Below are 26224 nucleotides of genomic sequence, written 5' to 3' on the forward strand. Positions count from 1 at the left end.
TAAGTTTAACCCACAGCGTCACAGTGAACATAAGACACCTTAAATTGGCCTTACATAAAAATTCACTTTTCATATGGGGAATATTGTGTAATATCATGCTGTGAAAACAGCGTATATTACATTATGGTTGTGCAAAATATGCAAGAAGACCACAGACAAGCATGTTTATTGTTTTTGAACAGGTGGCTTTAAATTTATTTTTGGCTGTATTATCTGTTGATAAGGGCTTGGCAGTATGGTCAAAAATGTTATCATGGTACATTTTTTTTAAATGGTTAGTATCAATAATTACCACCAGAATTTTCAAGGCCTCTGAGTGAAAGTTGAAGTTGTCAGACAGTTCATATTCTTTTTTTTGTGTTTAGAACATGGAAAATTCAAAGACAAACAGTGGGACATTTTAGTATTTAAAGGCGCCATAGAGTGGTTGAAGGGGGTATTAATTCTTGTTCTGTGGTGTGATATGTAACCCCACTAAAAATGGTTGGGTCTGTCATGGCTCACAACCTTCCTAAAAGGCTCTCTGAAACTGCTATGTTACCATGTTTGGTTTAGAATGCGTCATTTGTTCCTATTGGGGTCGTTTCTGGCCTCATCTGGCAACCTCATTATTTATGCAAGTGCATGAGTTGACGGCGATCAGTTGCCGTTGTTTATCTGGTAACCTCATTTAACTACTACTTGGTGAATGGCTGTCCTCACTGTCACTGAAAAGAAAGCACTCCCACTTTCTCGGCTAACTGTCGCCGGTGCTAAGTGTGACTGCTCCTGTCAATTGACAACATTCCATATCATACAACAACATTCATAAGATAAGATACCAAGTAGCCATGGCCTATTTGCGTATCCAGCCGTATATGCAGTGGCGGGGTGGCAGTCGGGACAACCGGGAGTTTTCCTGGTGGCCTGGCCCCTTGGTAGCCTGCCTGGCTGGCGAGATTCCTTCCCCCTCAAGCCAGGCCAGGCCAGCTAGCGACAGATAGCGCAGATAAAACAAAGGTGTCAATTCTATCGAGGCTGTTCCTTCAATCAATCTGCTCAGTCAGTGCTGCAGGCTCCGGTTTGTGTCTCGCGAGAGAGCTGCACTCACTCGGCTCGCTCGCATAATCGCCCCCTCCCAAAATATGTAGAAGGAGCGTGTGTGAAAGGGGTGGGTTCAGTGGGTCTGAGTGGGGGGCACTGACTGAACTGTGACATAACACTTCAGCCAAAAACGCATTGGTCCATTTTCCCGCAGCGATTCAAAAAAGGGGAGATACTTCAAACAGAGGTTATGACACTGTCTCACACTTGATCGAAGCGAAGTAAAATCTGGTCAACTGGACGTAAGTTTATCTTGAAGACGTTTCACCTCTCATCCGAGAGGCTTCTTCAGGCTTCGATCTACGATGACCTGGATGAATGAGAACCTACACAGATGTCTCACACTTGGTGTGTATTCCCCACAACTGGGGGACATTGAATAAACACCAAAAACACGAAAACAATGATTTTCATTCTAGGTGACCTTTTAAGCGACAACATCAAAATAAAATTATTTAATCGTAAAATAATTTGTTCCAGTGTTATAATGTGATACAGCACCCATCTGACTCAGACTGCAGTTCAAGATAATTTTAATAATACCAGCAAACAGGCTAAAAATGCAAATATTAATTCTGATTAGCATGTACAACCATTATTACAGTGTTTATAGTATCTGATGTGCAACCAGACTAATTGTTTAATTGAACTGTGAGGCATGTGTGAGGTTCAGATTTGTGACTAGATCACATACAATAAGTTTGTGTCTGTACCTCCCTATGCTGATATCTTGGGTCATATCCTCTGAAAGACTCCTTGAATCCCTCAGTGTCTACAGTAAATGTTTTTGTGTTATGACGGAGCTTGAACGATGTCTGAATCCTCCTTGTAGGTTGCCATTGCTTTTTCTCTGGCTTCACAGCTCGTTTTACTTAGTGTGGTTACTCAGTTCAGACAACTAGCCTGCTTGCTTAGCCAATGCGAATTTAAACACAACACAATATAGGGCTCATGCTTCTTGCTGCATCACTACTCACATCTGCTTTTCAAAATAGGATCATGCCATGTCGTAAGATTACATCAATTTATTGAACATTTTTTCATTCATTTCATTTTTTTCTTCTATTGAGAATGTTTCTATTTTGATATTTCTTTTGTTTTACCAACCAGGCATACTGCCAAGGTATTAGGAAAGCAAAGGCCTGAAACACCTAATTCATATTTATATCGTTTTCAAGGGTTAGATTTACTGATTAAGGTGGCTTCATGACTATCTGCATAGAGGATCTGTCTTCATGACAGTGTCATGCAACAGATCAGTACAGCATTGTGTAGCGCAATGGACCAGGGTTAATGCTCAACAGCTAATCACTGCCCTTAAGTTGGCACAACAAATCTGAGCAAACATTAAACCTTGGAGAAATAAAATCTTGACAAAAAATGACAGACTTTAGTTGGATTGTTTAGAAGTCATAAATGCATACTCTGATTAACAAAATCATTAATGCCACTGACAGATTATATATTGAATATTATACAACAGCCCTGAAATAAATTCCTCTTTCAAGAGCCTTTTAAGGTTCCATTTTTATTGAATATCATTGCCAGTGGGTTTGATTTATTTCATTGGTCATGTTGAAGTTTGAAGTCTGTAGTGCTGTTGAACTATACTTGGTTTTACTTGACATAGTTGTATGTCATATTTTGTCCATCCCATATATATGACTGGAAATGACTTAATACAGTGGGGCAAAAAGGTATTTGGCAGCCACTGATACTTTAAGTTGTCCCACTGAAAAAGAAGAGAGGTCTGTAATGTTCATCATAGGTACTCTTAAACTGTGAGAGACAGAATGTAAAAATAAAAAAAGATCCAGGAAATCACATTGTATGATTTTCAAATAATTTATTTGTATAATGGTGCAGAAAATAAGTATTTGATCAGTATCAAAGGTTCACCTCAATGCTTTGTAATGTAACCCTGGTTAGCAATGACAGAGGTCCAAAACTTCCTGTAGGTCTTCACCAGGTCTGCACACTGTAGCTGGTAGTTTGGGTCATTCTTCCATGCAGATCTTCTCAAGAGCTGTGCTGTTTTGGGGCTGTTGCTGGGCAACACTGACTTTCAACTCCCTCCACAGATTCTCTATTGAGTTGAGGTCCTGAGAGTGGTTGGGCCACTCCAGAACCTTGAAATGCTTTTTTTTTCACTTTTTAATTTTCATTTTCAAATGATACAGTTTTACAAACATCAGTCCAACTGGACTGCCACAAACCAAATACAAATTAAACAAGACACCAAAAAAAGGGGTGGGGGGCTATATCGTCTCCTGCTGTCCATAATCCAGAAATTTGAGTCCCTCTGAGTTGTTGGCACCTTTCTTTTGTACTCGTACCATAACTCCCAGTGATGGTCAAGGGCCCTTGCTTTTGTCCTCAGAAAGTGCGTGAGTCTTTCCATTGAATGCATTTCTTCCACTAACGCCAGACATTGAGCTAGCCTTGGGGTGTTGCTTTTCAACCAATTCCTTGTGATTGCTTTTTTACCTGAAACAATCAATATTTTAAAAAGCTAGTTATCTTTTTTCTGAATTATGTCTCCAGGGATCAAGCCGAATAGCATCACTTGGTAGGTTCTAGGAACCTCAAAGCCAAATATCTCCCCCATAATCTGGGTTAACCCTTCCCAAAATACTTGGAATTTTTCCACATGACCAAAAAATATTAGAGTGACCAGCATCCATCTGCCCACAATGTCTCTTCAATGTTTCTTTCCAATATTTCTCTTCCTTTGACTTCCTTCTCATAAAAATCTCTGAGCTGCAAATATCTAAACATGTCCCTGATGCATGCTTGATCTTTTCAAAAGATTTAACAGTGCTCCCTTCCAAAAGTGTACATATGGCTGTTATCCCCTTCTCATTCCACCGTACAAAAGTTACGTCACACTTGGCCCAAATCTGGGGGTCACTGCGGGCCAGATTAAAAGTCTACAATCACCCTCTAAATTATATTTTTTGACAATTTCATTCCATAATTTCAATGAATCTTCTATGATGGAATTATCCCCTATTTGATCTGAATTACCTTTCCAACCTAGTCTGGCCTGAAGTTGACCCTGACCCAGACCCAGCTCAATGTGTTCCATCTGGCTTGATACACTGATGAACACCAGTACTGTATATTCAGTATCTCATTTGAGCAGCAAAGAAGTAATCTCTCAAATTGGGTATAGCTAATCCTCCCTTTTCCTTACTTAATTCAAGAGACTTGTTTTTCACCTTTGGCCTTTTCCCTTCCCATATCACTCGAGATATCCATTTATCCCATGTTCTGAATCGTGATTCTGGAATTGTAAGTGGTAATGATAAGAATAAATACAATAGCCTTTGCAGGACATTCATTGTCACAATCGCTATTCTAAAGCTAAAGTACAGCTGTCAAATGTCCATTAATCTTTATTCTAGCAGTAGGTTCTCTGTATACACACTGTATACATCTTAAAAATTAATTATCAAATCCTAACCTCTCGAGTACTCCATAGAGAAAAGGCCAGCAGATCCTATCAAATGCCTTTTCAGCTGTTTTATGATGTGGAGTGTGCATCTGATATTGTCCTGTGTTTGGTGGCCTATTATGAATCCTGTCTGGTCTTTGTGTATTAAATTTGGTAAAAAATGTTCTAACCTTTTAGAGATGATATATGTGAACAGTTTATAGTCTACATTAAGTATGGAAATTGGACGGTAGGATTCGCAGTGTTTCTTATTTTTTCCTTCCTTGGGGAGAGCAGTTATTACGTCATCGTTCCAAGATGGAGGGGCAACTGACTTGCTGAGGGTCCAGTTTAAGGAGTCTAATAGTGCTGGAGCAAGCTCATCCTTGAAGGTCTTATACCATTCATTGGGGTATCTGTAGCACCCTGGGCTTTTATTTGCCTGTAATTTACTAATTGCTGAGTCCAGCTCTTTGTTGGAGATGGGGGTGTTTAGTTTGCTATTCTGTATTTCTTCGGGTGAGGGAAGGTCCAGCCCTGACTAGTATTGTCTCATGGCTTCTTCCTAGTCATATTTATGTGGAGAACAGAGATTTTCATAGTAGTTTTGGAAGATTCTACAAATTTCCTCTGGCTCATACACTAACTTGTTTGTTTCTGGGTCTCTTATTTTGTGGCTTCTGTTCCTGATTAGTTGTGCCTTAAGGTGTTTTGCTAAGATTTTTGTTACTTTAGGGCCTGATTCATAAAACATTTGTTTCATACATCCTCTAAATCATCTGTCACCATTTCATCAATTTGATTTTTCAAATCTTTGATTTTTTTAGTTCCTCGTTTTTTCCTTCCAGTTGTTGTCTCTCTAATTTTCTCAGTCAGTCCTCTATTTCATCATGCTTTCCTTTTTTTTTTTTGTTCAAGTAAGCTGTTCTGGATATCAGTCTCCCTCTCATTACTGCCTCAACTGTATCCCAAACTATCGTGGGGTCAGTTGCCCCATTTCTGTTCTCCTTTAAGGACTCCACAATTTCTTTTTGGATTTCCTTGACTATCGTTTCATTATTTAAAGTACCTACATTTAGCCACCAGATTGTGCTCTTCGGTTTGTTATGCAGATGGATGCTCAAGTTAATTGTGTTGTGGTCTGATATGTCAGGTGTCCCTATCGAGGATTCTTTGATCCTGTGCCTATCTACCTTATTCATTAAAAAAATCTATTTTAGAATATACCTGATGTGTGGCAAAATAATGTGTGTAATCTTTCTCCTGTGGATGTGTATGTCTCCAAACATCCTGAAGACCAGATTCTCTAATCAACAAATTTAGGTCTCTCAATCTATAATGTTTTTGGGCCTCATGTATCAACGCGGTTTACGCAAGAAAAACTTGCGTCCGCCAGGATCAACACTCATGTTCAGATGTATCAATGCGGAAAGTTCGTAGATTCTTGCGCTGTTTCACAGCAACTCCGGAGGTGCCGTAGAAGTTGGCGCAAAGCCAATTCTTGCTTTAACTGCACTTTGGTCCATTGGCGACACCCTGTGGCGGTGTTTGGTAACTGACATTATTTGATTACCGCACATACATCGGGCACAAAAAAGCCTTCCAGCGGGAGATGTCGGATCGTTCCGGGGTGAGTCAGTCGAACCTCAGCCGGGCCATGCCCTGGGTGGTGGACCTGATCATCCGCCTCTCCTGCAGGTACATTAAATTCCCTTACGGTGCGGTTGAACAGGTCAATATTAAAGCGCAATTTGCAGCAATTGCTGGATTCTTTAATGTCTAATTCTCTAATGACTGCACTCATGTTGCCATAAAAGCAAGGCCAGGAATACGCTTTCGTTCATCGTAAGGGTTTCCACTCCATCAATGTGCAGATCATTGATGAGCAGAGGCTGGAGGGATGGACGCCGATCCCGGCCGGGCAGCCGTCCTCGCACGCATGACTTTCATTTCCACAGTGTGAATGGGTAAGAAGCAATTACACAATTCATGAAGCCAGATCAATTTACTTTGTCCACGAAATGTTCCAGAACATTTATCAGCCGGTCGAGCCGCTCATTGATCCCCGTTATGTCCTCCTGCGACTGCAGGACTGCCTGTGTGAGGACCCTCCCTCTGGATCCGTGTGGGCCGGAGAATGCACTGCTGGGTCCGGGTGGGCTGGAGGACCGTCCGTCGCTTGTCGGCCTGGTGCTTGTGCTGGGGCGGGCGGGCCCGAATGCCGCTGGTCCTGGCAGATGGCTCTGAGCCGGCAGACGGGCTGGCGCGGGAGCCGGCAGGGGTGCTGCACGTCGGCGGCATGGCTGAAGGATCAATTTCTATTGAACATATTGGTTTATTTAAATGGCTGATTCTGTGTATTTGTTGCCTTTACATATGTGGCAAAGCATGTGGAAATGTTGCGTAAGAAATGGAGTTGCCACTTACCCTCCAGGCTCTCGGAGTCAGCGTGGGTGGCGGCGACAATCCCCCCCCCCCCCCCCCCCCCCCCCAGAGCGCTAGAAGTAGTGCAAGCTTATGACGGGGTGCGTTGCTCCGAACCCACCGCGTTCACCCTCTCACACACCTTATCCCACTCACAATGTTTATTGTTCATCCTGACACCACTGGACAGGCTGCCAAACAGAATCTGCTTTCTCTCCTCCACCTCCCCAACCAGCACCTCCAGCTCTCACGCCGTGAATCTCTTTTTCTTTGACATTGTTTTGCGAGTGCGGACAGCGGAGACCCTATTTAAATAAATTAGCGTATTTATCGGTGGGCGTAACAGGGGAGGGCCTGGTTGCTCCAACATCTGCGCTCAATTCCACGCTGATTGAGATGTATCAAGGAAACGTGCTTGTATTCCGGCGCTCGCACAGATTGATACATCTGGATTTTTTTGTGCATACGCAACCTTCGTGATTCTTGCGACCGCAGTTTTTTAGTATGAGTTCCATGCAAGTATTGATACATGAGGCCCTTTGTCTTTTTGTGCTTGTTATATCCAAATCATAGTCAAGAATAGTATTACAGTCCCCCCTGTATCTTGTGATGCATGGCCCCATCCATCCTTTCCATAATACGGATCAGTTGTCCTGTCCCCTTTGCAGAAAAGCAGCCCCAAAGCATAATGTTTACACCCCCATGTTTCATAATGGGATGCAACTCAGCATTCTTCTACCTCCAAACATGGCGAGTGGCGTTTATACCTAAAGAGTTCTATTTTGGTCTCATCTGACCACATTACATTATCCCAATTCTCCTCTGGATCGTCCAGATGGTCTCTGGCAAAGTTTAGATGGGCCTGGACATGTGCTGGCTTAAGCAGGGGGTGTAAGGGAAATTCTCCTTGTAGATCGTTGAGATTTGCTAATTCTCTGAAGAATCATAGACTCGGTGTGATGAATCAAGTCTCTTTAATACATTCAGCATGGAGAGAAGACTGCTGAGTGTTCTCTGCTGATCTGTACAATGACCCAACCTTTATACCATTCAACAACAAAGGAGCAGATAATATCCACATCAAAGCAATGACTATAGGGTATAGGAAATAACACCTGTTAAATATTTGCTTCTCAACTCCCCCCTTCATCCTGTTCTATTACCCTTTTGTGCCTTGAGGTCAGGGTGGCCACAGGAACTCATAAAATACTTCCTGAGACTACTACCTCTGACCTCTGACCTATCTTTTAAGTCAATTCCTACAGGGGACATTTCCAGCACTGCAGGACTTTAATCCCTGACAACATAGTGTGTTACTATAAGTAACCATTGTTACTGTGGTCCCAGCTCTCTTCAGGTCATTGACCAGTTCCCTCGTGTAGTTCTGGCCTGTTTCCTCACCGTTCTCAAGATCATTTGTACCCCCGATGTGAGATAAAGCATGGAGCCCGAGGTGGAGATTGTCAGTGATCTTGTATTTATTCCATTCCATTGAACTATTCTAGCACATACCAAGACCTGTTCCTTATACAGTGGGCCAAAAAAGTATTTGGCAGCCACTGATTCTGCAAGTTGTCCCACTTAAAAAGATGAGTGGTCTGTAATGTTCATCATTGTTACACTTCAACTGTGAGAGCCAGAATGTAAAAAAAAAAAAATCCAGGAAATCACATTGTATGAGTTTCAAAGAATTTATTTGTATAATGGTGCTGAAAATAAGTATTTAGCACCTACAAACAAGCAAGAATTCTGGCCCACACAGACCTGTTACTTCTTCATTAAGAAGCTCTTCTATCCTCCATGCATTACCTGTATTAACGGCACCTGTTGGAACTTATCTGTATAAAAGACATCTGTCCACACACTGTCCACGCCCACATGAAGCAAATCAGCTGACTAGACCTGTCTAAAGAAAATAAAAACATGGATGGCCCATAATTTCCTTTTTATTAAACTCTGACAAAACTGAAGTTATTGTGCTTGGCCCAAAACACCTTGGGAACATCCTATCTGATGAGATAAGTACCCTGGTTGCCATCCCCAGCACTATTGCAAAGGAACCTACAGTAGGAGTTCTCTTTGATCAAATTCTGTCCTTTAACTCCCACATAAACCAATCTCCAGGACTGCTTTCTTTCATCCACGTAACATTGCTAAGATCAGACACATCCTGTCTCATGAAGATGCAGAAAAACTAGTCCATGCTTTGTCACTTCCATGCTTGATGACTGCAACTCCCTCCTATCAGGCTGGACTAATAAGTCTGTAAAGACTGTTCAGCTGGTCCAAAACACTGCTGCCCGTGTGTTGAATAGAACTGGTAGAAGAGACCATGTCTCTCCTGTACTGGCTTCTCTGCATGGCTGCCAGTCAAATTCAGAACAGAATTCAAAATTCTCCTTCTGACACACAAAGTCATACAATCGATCATCATCATATTTGACAAAGCTCATAGTCCCTTCTTACCCAGGTAGAACCCTTCGCTCCCAGGATGCAGGGCTACTTGTGTTCCCTAGAGTTTCTAAAAGTAGAATGGGAGCCAGAGCCTTCAGCTGTCAAGCTCCCAGTTTTGGTGGATGCAGACCCCCTCTCTGTGTTTACGAGTAGACTTGAGACCTTTTTTTTTGATCAGGCTTATAGTTGGGGCTGCTTAGGCTGGCCTTTGATATGCTGCTATAGACTTAGACTGCTGGGGGATCTCCCATGGTGCACTGGGCTTCTCTCTCCTCCGCTCTTTCCTCTCTATGATTTGGCACTATATAAATAAAATTGACTTGACTTGAACCTTCAAGTTGTAAATGAACACATCTGCTCTAATTGTCACCCCATGAAGGTGGGATTTGTTGTAGAGCTGTTGTATTACAGTGGGTTTGGAAAGTATTTAGACCCCTTCACTTTTTTCACATTTTGTTATGTTGCAGCTTTATGCTAAAATCATTTAAATTCATTTTTTTCCCTCATCAATCTGCACTCAATACCCCATAATGACAAAGTGAAACCAGAATTTTCGAACTTTCCGAACCCACTGTATACTCAATATGAAATGTGTCAGTGATGCTAATGATTTGGCAAATCGGTATATATTATCAACATTTACTGTATGTATCTGTATGCTGATTAACTTACTTAGGTCTGTGCATGCTCAAACAAACTGCTTTATTGTAACCAGGGATTGACCGATCTGGAATTTTTAGGGCCGACACCAATTCCGATTTTTCTCTGTCACCCTTAGCCAATAGCAGATTACTGACTGCCAATTTTCTTGAGCCGATACTGCTTTTGCCCCCTGAATTTACGTAAAAAAAATGACACACTAATAACAAATACTACAGTTCAAGAAACATTTTTGAACAGTGCAATTTAAATAAATTAAATACAAATATTTAAACATAAATAAAACAAGAACAGTCTAGTACCAGGTTTTGAATGGGTGTGTATGTGAAAACCGGCTCTGGGCCATCTGGCTAAGCTGCCTCATGGGTGTTGGGGGGGCCTGGGACACTGTTTAGTGTGTGTTTGTAGTGTTTTTAGTGCTGCTAATGTGTTGCTCTGCCGAGTAAACATAATAGGGTCTTCGCCTGAAGTACCCTCAGGCTCAGGCCCTAATAGTAGGGTCTTCACCTGAAGTACCTTCAGGCTCAGGCCCTAACAACAAATATTTAAACATGAATAAATCAACAGTATCACAACAAGCCTTCCTTCAAGTGGGCTCGCTGAAATGATGCCACACTGGGTTTCGTTCAGCAACCATCTGTATAAAGAATAAATAAAAACACAGATTAGTATCAATATTTCAGCATCATCTCACATTCATATCATCACCCTTTCATCAGTATCCACAACACAGCCTTGGTGATGCATTGCTGACATATAGGACAGATATAATCTACTCATCGCAAAATGTCCTTTTGTCACACATTCAGTAATTCAAGAGAACTATAAACTTGAAAAGTACCTTTTGACCTAAAGTGCTTGATTTGTAACTTAACACTGGCATGGTTTCAATGGCATGAAAAAGACTTATCAACTTTATAAGGAATAGTTATTAAACCACGTCCAAAACATTTCTCTCATAATCTCTCATTGATGTCGTGGCTGCTTCTCCTCAGTAAGTGAGATGTCACACCCCTTAAACACACACGTGCACACAAAAAAAAGGTTGGCTGACGCTGTATTGATAATGACGGCAAAGCAAGCTCTCAACACGTTTTCACTAAACATTGACACAATTTGTACTACATATAAAAAATTTTGTATCCTAAAAGTTCTTCTAGTGCGCACTGAAGACCTCTGCTGTCCCTACAATGGCTGCTCCACCCCACTCTGGGTGAGTGAGGGAGCTTAATATGTACTGGTAAATTAGCAGCTGTTAACTAAAAAAACAAATTTAAAACTTACTGTTGTCCTGAAGCATCTTCCAGGGCAATGCTGCTTGGATCTATTTAATGAGTAGGACTTAAATAGACACAATTAACTTAAAATTATTCGAAATAAGTATTATAGGATTTAATTTTCATTAAATCCACCTGGGGGAACCATCCCTTAATCAAGGAAATGTCCAATTCACTGATTCAGTCTATTTAAAATTACAAAATTATCCATTTTGATAGATTAATAATTAAATAATTGTAATCATTATTAATCAAAAGCTCAAAAAGTTGAAGGATTTGTGAGTTATTGTCCAGAAAGAGGTAACCCTTTTATTAGTTACTTGAGAGTAACAGTGAAGACACCAGCACGAGCATTTTAGAACACATCTATCCATCCATCCATTTTCTATTCCATTTATCCGTTACGGGTCCCGGAAAGGCAGGATACAATTAAGGAATAGATTTCTAATTAACAATCCTGCTAAAAATGAAAGGGAAGAGTGTGTGTGTGTGTGTGCGTGTGCGTGCGCAAAGATTGTGTGTCTGAGTGGAGTAACACTAGCACCAACTCAAAGTTAATAACTACATTGACATTTGTGATTTCAACAGTCCTGAAATTATTAAAACAACAATTCAAGTGCATTTATAATACAGATGGGTCACCGGCCACAGTGACCAATGTAACTGCACTCTGGCTCTCTGGGTGTCAGTCACAGGTTTGACACCCAGGTGGGAAATGGCTGTGGAATTCTGGGAAGTTGAGACCCCTAGGGCTCTGTATGTTCTGTGGTTGTCTAGGCATGTCATGCGTCCCAACAGTAGGACTGGGTTGTATAAGCGTGTGCACTATTATCAATATTCATATCTGTATCTGTGCAACCACCGAAAATATCTGTATCTGTACTTGAAGGGACGAGTTTTTGAACCCCAAGTGGATGAGACTCAAACCTGAAGGGGGTGTGGCTCAACATGGCAGTGTGTTTTTTCAGGAATATCTTTTTTTGATGGAGCACAAGATTTCCAATGTGGAATCCTGAGTAAGATATGTCTTACCTGCTTCAATTTCAATACATAATTTTCCGTTGCTGCCAAGTATGCATTATGCAAATAATATTTTATTGGTTTTATTGAGCACATTCTTTTTAACAATTGTATGAAGTGAGGTTAAATGTTAAAACTAAACTTAAGCATGGACGTCAGACAGCACCCCTCTTTCACATCAGATCTCTTCTCTCTTTTGCTGCTGCTTTCATGTTGCTTTGTTCCCCCTTGAGAATTTGCTCATATTTGCCATTAAGTGTACATTAAATCTTTGTTGGACAACCTGCTTTTCTTTTGGTTGCTATGGTGAATCACAGGCAGTCCATTAAATTTGTGAGAGCAATGTTGAAGCTATGTGACCATATCATATTTATATAGTCTGTCATTTAGAGTCAGGTTTGGTCTGAAGCTAATTATGGAACTCAATTGATTTCCTGGCTGAAATTTAAAAAAAAATCTTAACCTGGGTATATTTTTCCAGTTATATATATATATATATATATATATATATATATATATATATATATATATACCATACCGTGTGGAGGCACTGGGTTTCAAACATTTTCAGGACATTAAATCTGGCAAAATTGGTCTGGGATCCTCAATTAAAACTCAAGGAGCTATTATGCAGTCATTTAAATATCCAAAGATAATCCCCAAACGTGAACAAAGCACAGACCTGTCTGAAACATCGCAGTCCAGGGAAAAGGATGAAGGAGAGTTGGGGGGTTAAAGACACCCCCAAATGGTAAATGGTAAATGGACTCAATTTTATATAGCGCTTTTCTACCTTAGCGGTACTCAAAGCGCTTTACAGTGTCATCTCATTCATCCATTCACACACACATTCACACACTGATGGTGGAGCTACCATGCAAGGCGCCAACCTACTCATCAGGAGCAATTATGGGTTCAGTATCTTGCTCAAGGACACTTTGACATGGTCACCGGGGTCGAGGATCTAACCAGCGACCCTTTGGTTGCTAGACGGCCACTCCACCCCTGAGCCATGCCGCCCCCAAACTGCACCCACAGTACACCGAATCTAGCAAAGTTGACCTGGGACCTTCAATCAAATATGTCAATGTAAAAATGTCCTTCTCTGTGGAAATATCCTTTGCGCTAACCTGTGTGTGCCATCCATCTTCTGAAAAATCTGCTGTTTATGAGCAGGTGAAACTTCATTTTGCTACCTGCAAGGAAATTATTATGTTTGGGGATTTCATTGTTAACTGGGATGTTAAAAAAAGAAGGTCGAAATATTCTTTAAGAAACCTTGGGTCACTTTAACCTCTCTCAGCTAATGGAGCAGCCAGCCAGGACTGAAAATCATTCTCAAAAATGGCTTGTCATTTACAGATTAACTTAAAGAGATACAAAAACTATGAAGACTTGACTTGCCTGCAAGTTTACAACACAATCCTGCTTTCTAGGAAACTTACAAAAATGCAGTGTCTAAATTCATTCTCTTCATCTATGAATTCTAGAAGCCAGTAGCAGAACCTTGCTAAAGCCCTAAACAGTAATAACTAGGCAAAAGTCATGTCATGTGAGGATGCTGATCTTGCCGTGTAATCGGTCAGTCAATGAGGTCATCATGCATTTTACCACTAGAGGGAGGCATAAGAAAAAGAGGGGTAACTCAGTACCCTGGATAAATGAGGATTGCAAGTGGCGCATGTTTGCTTAAGACTTACTGGTAAAACAGCTTGATCACTGATTGACAAAAATTCACATCAATGTGAATTAAGTAACACAAGCCCTGCAAAAGGCCAACATAGTTGAAGGTGCACAGCCAAATGGAAAAGTGACATGGCAAAATATTAATAAACTTGTCAGCTATCAATGCAACTATGAGCAACCTTGAGCTTATTATAAATAACACCCTAGTCAACTCAAGTCAAATCATTTTTATTTGCATTGTGCCAAATTACAACAAGTTATCTCATGGCACTTGTCAAGTAGAGCAGGTCTAGCACCACACTCCTTCAATGAATGACAATGATCAACAGCGGTGATGAAAACCTTCCTTTTAACAGGCAGGTCCGTAGAGCGGAATAGGAACGGACATCTGCTTTGACCTGTTGGAAGAAAGCGAGCAGGAGAGCAGGGCAGAGACAAAGACAGATAATGCAGAACAACAGATATACAGAAGAAAAGAGAGGGACAGAGAAAATGAGAGCGAGAAAGGAGGGAAAATATGACAGACAGATGGGGACGTAAATGGGGGGGGGGGGGGTCACAGTAAAAAAAACTTTCTACCAATAATAAAAACATCTACAGGTTACTCACGCAATCAGTTTCAGCAAAATGTGAGAAATTATGTGTCAACAAATCCTTATAAGTTTACATGCAAAGTATGGTAACTTCATTGCAGGAATTCTAGCTTGCCAGTTCTAAATGTTGTCTAAGCAAACAGCTGAACATATTTGAATAGAAGACATAAAAAGAATATGAAAAATATTCTTTTAGTAAATAAATGATAAGCATCAACAAATATTGCCATACTGAGTTTGTCAGGCACTAGATGAAGTCTTGTAGACCAGTAGATGTCAGTAGAGGTACAAGTTCTGATTCTAGTCCAGCAGGGAAGTGATTGGATCCATGGACACTCTGCTGGTGGTTATGGCAGGTCGTCTTTCTTTTATTCCTTACAGGACAAAGATTATTCTGATTTTCTTTTCCTCTCGTTAAAGGTTTGTGTTGTAGCTGTGTGGCTTGGCAGTGTGGCTGCCTCCCTGCCTCCAGATGAATGAAGAGCACTCCAGGACACCGAGATACAGCTGATACAGGTCAGAGGTCATCATCACTGCCAGTGCAGCTCTTTATGTGCAACATGCAGACAATTCATTGTGCTAGTGTTGATTTGTTTTATTTATTTCCATTGGTTTAGCAAAGAATATACTTACTACTCATACAGCTGATGAAGAGAATCTCTTCGGACACAGTTAGCATCTATCTGACAGAAGTGTGACTATCATCCCCACTAAGGCCTGACTTACCTGCCTGCTGTCCAGCTTTGGGAAAGACTTCAAAGACTTCATTGGTTAACATACAATACATATTGAAGGGAGAAGTTGTCTCCTGGTAGTTCATATGATAGAGATGCCAATTTCCACAGGAGTAATATCATCCCAAGAATTCTGTTTTGTGAAATATGTTTGATAATTTGTGGTGGATGTGGCTGATTTTCACAGGATTACAGACTACAAAAGATAACAGACAACCCTCATCAGAAATGATGTGAGGTAACGCTAGGCTTGTGTTGACAGCACTAAAATCTTAATGTGCACTGGACATTTCTTGAAGGGGATTATAATATCAAGTTAATATACTAATATTCTATTCTTAATCACCTGATTAATAAACTCATCTTTATTTGTATATTTGGGGGTGATCAAACAATACATGTGTGGTATTAACCAAATTATCCTGAGTCATATTAGAGAATGTAACTAAGAGATCGAGCAAGTTCTACATCTGTTTACCTATTAAAAAAACAGTCTACCTGTAATTATGTTCATGTAAAATAAGCTTCACATTCTGCCCTACAAAAAAAAAAGATGGCGGCTCGTACAACAGACACAGCGGCTGCACCTCCGCCACTTAGGTGTGTTTTATGTTTGTTCTTGAATGTTTTGTCACTGGTATTACCAACATTCAGGGGTAGGAACACCATTTACAGCCAACAAAATCTGCTAGAAGAAGGAATATGCAGTGAGCATGTAGTTAAAGCCAAGTTTCTCCACTTCCACAACATCCCAGCGGACATCACCCGGAGTCCCAACTCCCCATGGTTCACCATCCCCATGGGGAGACGCAACAGGCAGCCTGTACAGAGGAACCAGAAGCACCAGATGCAGGGCCGCCCTACTAGTAAGACTACGGAAGCGGCCACACAGACCACCACTTCCCCAATCTTCCCCACAAATACAAGATCCTTCAATAAGAGCATGGGCGGGCTGAGACTAGAGGTTGCAAAGAACAGCACTGTGAAGAACAGCTGTCTTCTATTCGTCACAGAAACCTGATTTAAGGCAACAACACGGGACTCAGACTCAGGCTACACAACACACCACCAAGATAGAAACAACAAAGCCACTGGGACAATGCGAGGAGGGGGATTGTGTGTGTACATAATCAACAACTGATGCACGGATACCATGATGATAAGCAGCCTTTGCTTTCTGGACCAGACATTTGTGACTGTTCAATGCCAGCCCTTCTACCTCCCGTGGGAGCTCTCATCAGCTGTATTTACATAGCTCTGGATGCTAATGCTAATGCAGCACTGGCACTACTATATGACACCATCAGCAGCCACCAGAGCAGGTGTCCTGAGGCCACCCACATCGTCGGAGGTGACTTCAACCTGGTATATCTTGAAGCTGTGCTTCCTAAATTCTATCAGCTTGTCATGTCCCACAAGGGGAGCAAACACACTAGACAAAGTTTATTCTAGCATCAAGCTGAGTTTTAGAACCAAGCCAGCACCACACCTGGGGCAGTCAGACAATGTGTCCCTGCTCTTACTCCCAGCTTACACCCCACTCAGGAAAAGTGCACCCACTACAACTAGAACAGTTTGGCCTGACAGCACCACTGAACAGCTACAGGACTGCTTTGAGTCTACTGACTAGGAGGTGTTTGAGCATCAGGACCTGTAGCAATACACATCAGAAGTTCTGGGATACATCAAGTACTGCACAGACTCTGTCACTGGGGACAAGTGTGTTCGGGTCTACCTGAACAACGAGCCCTGGAGGACGACGGACGCGCAGCACCTGCTTAGGGAGAGGGACGCCGCTTTCAGGTCGGGGATGGTGAGCTATAGAGCACCGCCAGAGCTAACCTGAGGAGAGGGATCAGAGAGGCCAATGCTGATCACAGGAGGAAGATTGAGGACTGCTTCCAGAGCAACGACTCCAGGCAAGTGTGGAAGGGAGTCCAGCACATCACCAACTACAGACCCAGCAACCTTGCTGCTGTCGACAGCGAGGCACCACTGACAGAGGAGCTAAATCAATTCTTCACCCCCTTTGAGATAGAGTCTCTAGGGCCAGCCATTCTCCCGGCCCACAGCAGCCCCTCTCTCACAGTGGAGGAGCATGAGGGGAGGTGCACCCTGAATGCTGTGAACCCGAGGAAAGCAATGGGACTGGACAGGGTCTCGTGCCACCTCGAGCAGCAGGGGAGCTTCTCACGGCTGCTCTTTGTGGACCACAGCTCTGCTTTTAATACCATCCTGCCAACCAGACTGATGTACAAACTGTCAGACCTGGGGCTCCCAATATCCATCTGCCACTGGATCCTAGACTTCCTGATGGATTGCACGCAGAGGGTCAAAGTGGGCACACACACCTCCACAGCACTCAGCCTCAGCATGGGCTGCGTGCTGAGCCCCCTACTTTACTCCATCCATTCTCAGGACTGCAACCCCACCCACTCCAGCAACGCCATCAAAAAATTTGCTGACAATACCACCATGGTGGGGCTCATCTCTGATGGGGATGAGTCTGCATACCGTGAATAGGTGGAGCAGTCCAAGTGGAGCAAACTCAACAACCTGGACCTGAACAAGACCAAGACCAAGGAGGTGATCCTGGACTTTAGGAGGAGGGCCACAGTCCCTGAAGTGTTGAACAATAATGGTGGAGCTGCTCCTCACTGAGTCAGTTTTTGACACTGTAAGTTCTGTTTTAGGAGGTTTTTCAGTTTTGTTTTGTTTTTAGCTGTGGTCTTAAACTCTTCATCAGCTGATGAACAGCCTATTTCAGTTAAATCGTTGTTTTCAATAAATCGTCTGATCACAACTTTTGGTCTATTCTTCCCATTTCTTCTTTTTGCATTTAGAAGCTCCACTTAGGACCTTTGTAAGATCCAACAGTGTAAAATGTCAAATCATGCAATTTTTTAACTGGTCTTAAGATTTGATCAGGAGTGTGTGTTTGGTTCATTTATTATTAGGACTTGAGTTACAGGTCACAGAATAGCTGCATTTTTTATTCTTAAACTCTTATGCTGCGTAATTTATAACCTTTCTTCAGCATTCTGATTTTGTTTTATTGTGATAAATGTCTGCTTGTACTGTATGCACCAAAAGGCACAAGGCACTCAACTTTAAATGGCCCATGTAAAGCGGATTAGTAGTAGTTTTACACTACTGCTTGGGTAGAAATGATGTTGGGTAGGCCACACTTTGTCACAATCCTTTAGTGCAACACACTAGCGCAGACAGATTTGGCCAATTACTGGAGCTATTCAGGTCTAGCTTGACATAGCTCTTAGTGTTGCTGCTACCCCAAGACCCACCATGCTCTTTGGTGTTGTTCTTAATATTTGAAGAAGAAGCGGATGGAGTGTACACACACAGCAGACATAGAAATTGATGTTTACCTCTCTGTATATTTGTCCCAAACAGCTACTTGTCCACAAAATGTCAGTAAAGCTCTCTATCTCCTCATTTTCTTTAAACTGCAAGCAGCCATGTGATTCCAATGGTAGCCCATTGTCTTGCACAGTTGCAAATATTTTTGCTGATGTTCTCACCTCCTCTAGTGTTGGGCAATTGAACATGATTTAATTAGGGCTGTAATCAACCAAAGAAATTCTTGGTAGACTGAAGCCCTCAAATTTTGACTAAAAATCGACTAATTTTATATATGAAAAATATACTGTGTCAACTATCAGCACAAAACCTGTTGAGGAATATTTAGACAGTTGTTTTTCTCACAGCTGCACGATGGTGCAGTGGTTAGCACTGTTGCCTCACAGCAAGAAGCTTCCGGGTTCAAGTCCCGGCTCGGGCACGGGATCTTTCTGTGTGAGTCTCCATGTTCTCCCTGTGCCTGCGTGGGTTCTAAGGCTAATTGAATGCTCTAAATTGATTTGTTCACATTGAAATGTGAGTGTGAATGGTGGTTTATCTCTCTATGTTGGCCCTGCGATGGACTGGCGACCTGTCCAGGGTGAACCCCACCTCTCGCCCGTTGACGCTGGGATAGCCCCCCATGACCCTTAATGCAGGAATAAGCGGAAGACGATGGATGGATGTTTTTGTCACGTTATAATAATTGACGGACCCTATCATTTCGCTCTGTACATGTCCTGCGCACAGAGTGAGACTGAACAGAGGATCTCAGCATTGCGGCTGAGACACAAATAGACTTTTAACTTAAAACTTTACTCTTAAACACAAAAGGCAAGTCCACTGTAAGAATTTTTTTATTTAACAAACCAGATAATGAAATAAAGTGCATAACTTAAAAGTAAAGCAGGTTGAAATGTCAATGCTGATATGTTCATATACTCAAAACTGACTGGGCAACCTAAGGTGGACAAGTTCGCTTACTGTTTCTAGGTGACACGCCGTGTTTGTAGTGGAGCTGTGACATGAAAACTGTTGGCAAACTTTGCATTCGACTTTTTTCCATTATCTATTTTCATGAAATGCTGCCACACTGCAGGTGTCTTTGACGTGGTGGAGGAGGACTGACTTTAAATGAAACCGTCAAAATTAAATATACATTCATCAAACCACCAGACGTTGGCCTTCTGGTACTCTTCAGTCTGTCTGTCTCTAGCGGGTCGGGCTAGTCCAGAATAGCAAAACAAGGGGGTGTTCAAAGATAGATTGTTTTCTGTGAAACAGGGGTGCTTTGAAAACACCCCCATTAGCACTTGGTACTTTCCTCCTGATGAAATTAACGTGGCAAAAATCGACCAATATGAATTTTGGTCGAGCCAGAACGTATTGACTAATAAATTGACCAGTCGACTGGGACATTACAGCCCTAGATTAAATAACCATCTAACTTTAATCACACTTTCATTTATAAAGCTAGTTTGATTGTAGAAGACGATGTGATCCATCATCATCATGGTGAACTTGGCCTGCATTACTCATGATGAGGATATACAATGATTGTAACAGCTGTAAGTGGTTTTATTTACAGCCCATGTTGGTGAGGTGATCAGAGAAGGTGTCGTGTGGCACTGCTCAGTGTTTCACGTGCATGTTTCTCTGCTGACTTTCTTTATCAGCAGGATGTTTTATGAAGTCACTCCAAAACCCAAGTCGAATTTATTATTGTGACTGATAGTTGAGATTTTTCTGATGATGTAAATCTATTTAACATTTAACATTACATGAAATTTAATGTATGAAAGACAGCCTTAGAATGATCCTATGTGTAATCCATTAGAAACTGGAATCAATTCACATTCTCACTGTTTGTTTCTCCAATTTTTTTTTTCTTATGGATCAGAGTTTTTGTGGCTAACATTTCTGGATAACTGCTTTGGTGTCAGGTGTGGTTTACCTTTTTTTAAATGACCAAGTTTGCTTAGAAAATGGAGTATGGCATCTTCTTTGTGTAAACACCTGAAAATAAGACAGTGCAGATTTGTCAAACCAATGTTGCTTGACGAGAGATTGCATGGAAACAAACAGGAAACAGAAATGTACAAAACTAAAAGCAAAAAACAAGTATTCCTTGTAAAAACAAATCGCCGTAAATCACAAACCTGCCACCATTATCAGATAATATATCATTTGTCTTTGACGGTTTAAATGGTAAATACATATTGTCCCATGTTTTTTTCCTCAGGGCATGCAGGTGTTTCTGCAAATATGATGAAGAAAAAGAATCCTCATAAGTGAGTTTAGACTCTTTGTAGCATTTTCCTGTGGAAGGATGTACAAGTTGAAATGACCTGTTTCAGTTCCCACATAAGAACACAGTTGTAGAAAATATTAACTATGTTGTTGCTTCATGTCTCCTGGAAGGAAGCATAAGAGCAGCATGGGTCCGACCACCAAAGTTTTCTCGCAGCCGCGACGGAATATTGTTGGCTGTAGGATCCAACACATCTGGAAGGAAGGAGGAGGACATGTGGTCTGGAAAGGCACAGTGCTTGACCAGGTAATCAGATATGCAACTATGTACTGTCTGAATGGGGAGATTAATTGATGTTTATGAAAGCTTTGACCATCTCAATTGTCACATAGCTGTGATTTTCTTATCAAACTCTCCGCAAGCCTTTTGTTCACCTGCCACTGCTGTGCTCTGTATTGTTCCAAAGTTAGTGATTGTTAAAATGATAGGAAAATGATGCAAAACACTTTTTAAAAAAAAAACAAACTTTGTCCATCAGGTGCCCGTGAATCCGTCTCTCTATCTGATAAAGTATGATGGTTTTGACTGTGTTTACGGTTTGGAGCTCCATAAAGATGAGAGAGTTCAGGGTCTGGAGGTGCTCCCTGACAGACTTGGTAAGTTAGAATTGAGAGCAGGGTCACTTTGACTGAACACAGCAGTCAACTAAAGTATGCACGATTATTTTTTCACTTTTCACTTCACTTTTTCCCTCCAGCTAAATCCCGCCTGAGTGATGTCAACCTAGCAGACGCCATGATAGGTAAAGCAGTGGAACACATGTTTGAGACAGAGGAGGGTCCCAAAGAGGAGTGGAGGGGGATGGTGTTGGCCAGAGCTCCAATTATGACCACCTGGTTTTACATTACCTATGAGAAAGATCCCGTCCTCTATATGTACCAGCTGCTGGATGACTACAAAGAGGGAGACCTCCGCATAATGCCTGACTCCAGTGAGTGGTGCTGTCTTTTTTTTTTAACTTTATTTTGTACAAGCAGCCACGAGATCCTTAAAGTGCTTGAAATTTCACCAAACAGTATCAAATACTGCAATACCTCAAAAATAGCCCCATTTTTTAAAATGTATGTATGTTCTGTGATACCAGTTGATAATTTCTAGCTTAGAACATTATTTGTAATTGTTATTTGAAATTCACTAAGATCAATATACTGAACTTCAAGCTATTAAATTTCAGGAATAGTTTGGTGTGAACACAGAATCTGACATTACAAACCGTCCTTGATATGTATGGTGGTTGCAGTGAGCTTTTGTAGGTGTTACCCCAAACCCCCACATAGTAATTTTAAATATGGCTAAAACCAGAGAATGGTAAACAATATTGAGTGATTTATAGGGGTGTAACGATTCATCTACTACATTGATGTATCGATTTATATTCCTATGATCCAACTGTATCGATCTGTGCTCGTTATGTTGGCCTTCTGGATGACATCTATCGATCTACCATTGTTTTAAAATGTAATAAATTGATTTTATCTATACTAGGAATAAAACACTAGATTTAAGCACAACAGAATTTATATAATTATATATGCAGCCGAAATGAGTTTCCTCTGGAGGATGGCTGGACTCTACCTTAGAGACAGGGTGAGAAGCTCTGCCATCCGGGAGGAGCTCGGAATAGAACCGCTGCTCCTCCACATTGAGAGGAGTCAGATGAGTGGTTAGAGCATCTGGTTAGGATGCCTCCCAGACGCCTCCTTGGTGAGGTGTTCAGGGCACATCCAAGTGGTAGGAGGCCTCAGGGAAGACTTGGACACGCAGGAGAGACCATGTCTCTCAACTGGCCTGGGAACACCTCAGGATCCCCTGGGAAGAGCAGGATGAAGTAGCAGTGGAGAGGGAAGTCTGGGTCTCTGTTAAGGCTGCTGCCCCACCAACCCAACCCCGGATAAACGGAAGAAAATGGATGGATGGAAGCACACCTGATGGAAGCACACCTTATGATGACCATCAGTGTTATAAGATGATATACAGTGAAACTGGTATACTGCTGCATGTTACTGATAATTAATTTGTTGAACTCCATCCCTCTGTAGATGACAGTGTCCCAGCAGAGAGGGAACCAGGCGAGGTGGTGGACAGTCTGGTGGGTAAACAGGTTGAGTACGCCAAAGAGGACGGCGGTAAACGAACGGGCATGGTCATCCACCAGGTGGAAGCCAAGCCTTCCGTCTACTTCATCAAGTTCGATGATGACTTCCTCATTTATGTGTACGACCTGGTCAAAACTTCGTAAGACTTCAGACATTCTGAGGCCCCCGTCTAAGGCAGAAACAAAATGCAGTACACGCTGACACAACCAAGACTTGTGAGTGGATTCTCAAGGATACAGAGGATACATATTCCTGGTGAAAAATTCGCCTATTATTGTTCTGGGAATGTGAAAAACATTCTGCAGCTTGAAGAAGTGAAAAATTCCCATCTCTGATCCTCTCAGATAAAAAAAGGTCAATTGGCAATGTTTTTAACTTCACATGTCCCAAACCTGTCTGAAGCCATTGAATACCTCTCTAAAAACACCACAGATTGTCAACATAAACAAAATTATACTTAAAAAAGAAGTACAACAATGCAATTCAAGATATTCATGCTCAATTAAAATTCTTGTTTACAGTACAGTAAGTCATAATTCAGGCTTTCAAATTTTGAGTAGCAAGTGTAATCAATGAAATAAGTCAAAATTATGATGTACAGTATCACCGTGTCATTTGCAGAATTTTGACTTATTAGATTGTGTTGCTTAGTAATTCCAGGTTTGCACTACATTTTACTGCACTGTCATAATTTTCCTTATGCGGAATCTTTCTGTCTTTGTGTGCAGATTACGTTGTGATTTTTAATTTGAACAGTTTGACCTGATATTTTCGCTTGCCATAATTCTAGTGAAGTTTGCAGTTGTAAACATTACTTTCATCATCTGTTCAGGCTTGTTTACATTTTTTCTTCACCCTCTCACAGTTTTGACTTAGCAGTCCTAATTGTCAACCTAACTTGAACATTTGATTTTTAATGTATTTTTTTATTTGATATTCCCAACATTTTTGTCTTTCCTGGCTAAAATAGGCTTCCATATAACTGAGATCCATACGAGAGGAAACAAGGGAACTAGGCCTGGTTTAACTGTAGACTTGAGACATTCTACAGCCATGAAGATCTGGACTACAAATGGTGATACAAATGGCCTTCATCTAAGCCTGGTGGGTTCATGGTTGTTTCTGAAAGAAGATCTATTGAAAGTATCATAATCATCATTGAAAATTCTCCAAGGTTAGAGTGGGATTTCTGTTCTGTTGGTATACATAACAAAACAAGACATTTATTAATAAAGGCTTCATTTCACCAACTTCACCTAAATATTCCTGAAGACTGTGAGATGTTTGCAGTTAAAAACTGTTTTTAAAAAAACAAAATAGTTTCTTTCTCTCTCTCTCCCTTTGCTTTTATCCTTGCCAAAATCATGTCTTCTTGTGAAGTTTAATTTTTAAGACCTTCAGACAGATTATCTTGTGATTTCACTTAAGCCTTTGGATGTGCTATAGTGTTGTATTTACAAAAAAACAACACATCATTGAAGGACTTAAGTGACAGAAAAGAAACGAAAAGCTGGCCAAAGCACTTTGTGTCCTTCATTTAAAGTTTATGAAGACAAATACCTGGATCTGCTATCGATCGGAATCCTACGCCTTCAGTTGTTTGAACTCAGTGCATTCAAAATATTTCAGGAGTGGGAAAAAGCTGTTTTTTGCACCTTACATCCCTAGGGGAAGAGATCATTTTCTGGACCATTCATTAGTTTGTGAACAAAGAAATTCTGTAGCCAGACAGAAAGGTTTAATCATTGAAACATTGAATTATGTGTTGGAAGCCTTATTCCACTTCACTTGATACAATTTTCACTAAAATGAAAGTATTCCAGTTCTTTTGTTTGCACACAAGACTATTTGTTGTGTAGGGTTGATCATTTCCTCTCGTGTCTGTCAGGCATATAAGAGAAATGAATGGAGAAGAAGAGGACACAGACAGTTTTTTGTAGATTAAGAGATTATGAATTTGTGACAGTTTTAATTTCCTTTCTTACAAATTTACAATTCACCTTTCAGTTTATTTGGTTGTCCTCAAAACTGAAGGTTTTCCATGAACATGTTTTTGAATTACATTACAACTTCTTTCAACTATAAGTTTGTCCATCATTCTTACCACCACCAATATATCAATATTACAGATTATATAGAATAAATCTGAAATATTAATGTATTCTGATAGTTTTAAAGATAGTTTGCATCTGTAATCTCTGTAAGCAAAGGAAACCAAGCATATATTTTCAATCAAAAAAAATGGATCGTTCATCTCTAAGGTACAGTATGTATCCAGTTTTTGGAGAATGAAATAATATTTACCTTTATTTCATTGACAAATTTTTGGAAATGGTGGAAAATAAATTGCAATGTTTTTGTAAAGAGGCAAGCCAATCAGATATATAGGCTAAATCCATGTAAAGAACAAAGTTGTGTAAGACCTTCAGTCTGTTCTTCTTGTGATGTAGTTATTTGCAAGAGGCAGCTGACTACTATTGCTGATACTACAAAAAAGAAACATGGATTCGCCCAGCAAGCATTTGTGAATATGCTTTGTTTGTCTTTACAGAAAAGTATGACTGTGATCATCTCTTTGTGCACTATTTTAATTAAAGAACTATAACATTAAGACTTAATTTGCAGCGAGGTTTTGTCCTATACAGTCAGTTCATCTTGCTATTATACTATTATGATTGTTGTTAACATTGGAATTACAGGCCTTCAGTCATTCTTCTGCCTTGTATTGTTTGTTTTTGTATGTAAATGTATATTAATAATTTTTATTGGTAATGGAAAACCTGCCGTGTTTTGTTTTCTTTCCAACATAATCACTCGTTTGTGTGTATGTGTGTGTATATATAGTGTGCATATATATATGCACATTATATATACAGTATATGAAAATGTTTATGTATGTGTGTACATGTATATTTATATATACATACATATATACAAAATAGGTGTATATATAATTATGTAAATATAAATGTATATATAGTATATATGATGTGTGTAAGAATATGTATACAAGTATGTGTGTATGTATATATGCGTGTGTGTGTATATGTATATATATATAGAGAGAGAGAGAGAGAGAGTTTTATGAATATA

The 26224-nt window shown here is 40.7% G+C and overlaps 1 protein-coding gene across 1 annotated transcript in view; it reads left to right on the forward strand.

The window, feature by feature from the left end:
* LOC147244430 (spindlin-1-like) overlaps positions 1-25917 on the forward strand; it is a 43128-nt gene extending 17211 nt beyond the window's left edge. Inside the window, exons 2-7 of the mRNA XM_086187394.1 lie at positions 15054-15149; positions 20967-21015; positions 21146-21281; positions 21514-21631; positions 21733-21966; positions 23075-25917. Coding sequence (XP_086043520.1) covers positions 15110-15149; positions 20967-21015; positions 21146-21281; positions 21514-21631; positions 21733-21966; positions 23075-23274 — 777 coding nt within the window. The 5' untranslated portion in view covers positions 15054-15109 and the 3' untranslated portion in view covers positions 23275-25917. The remainder of the gene's footprint in view (positions 1-15053; positions 15150-20966; positions 21016-21145; positions 21282-21513; positions 21632-21732; positions 21967-23074) is intronic.
* Positions 25918-26224: the final 307 nt, after the last annotated feature.

Source organism: Aulostomus chinensis, chromosome 19 (assembly GCF_037954235.1).
Source record: "Aulostomus chinensis isolate RoL2024-O1b breed Wild chromosome 19, RoL_Achi_v1.0, whole genome shotgun sequence".
Classification (NCBI taxonomy): Eukaryota; Metazoa; Chordata; class Actinopteri; order Syngnathiformes; family Aulostomidae; genus Aulostomus; species Aulostomus chinensis.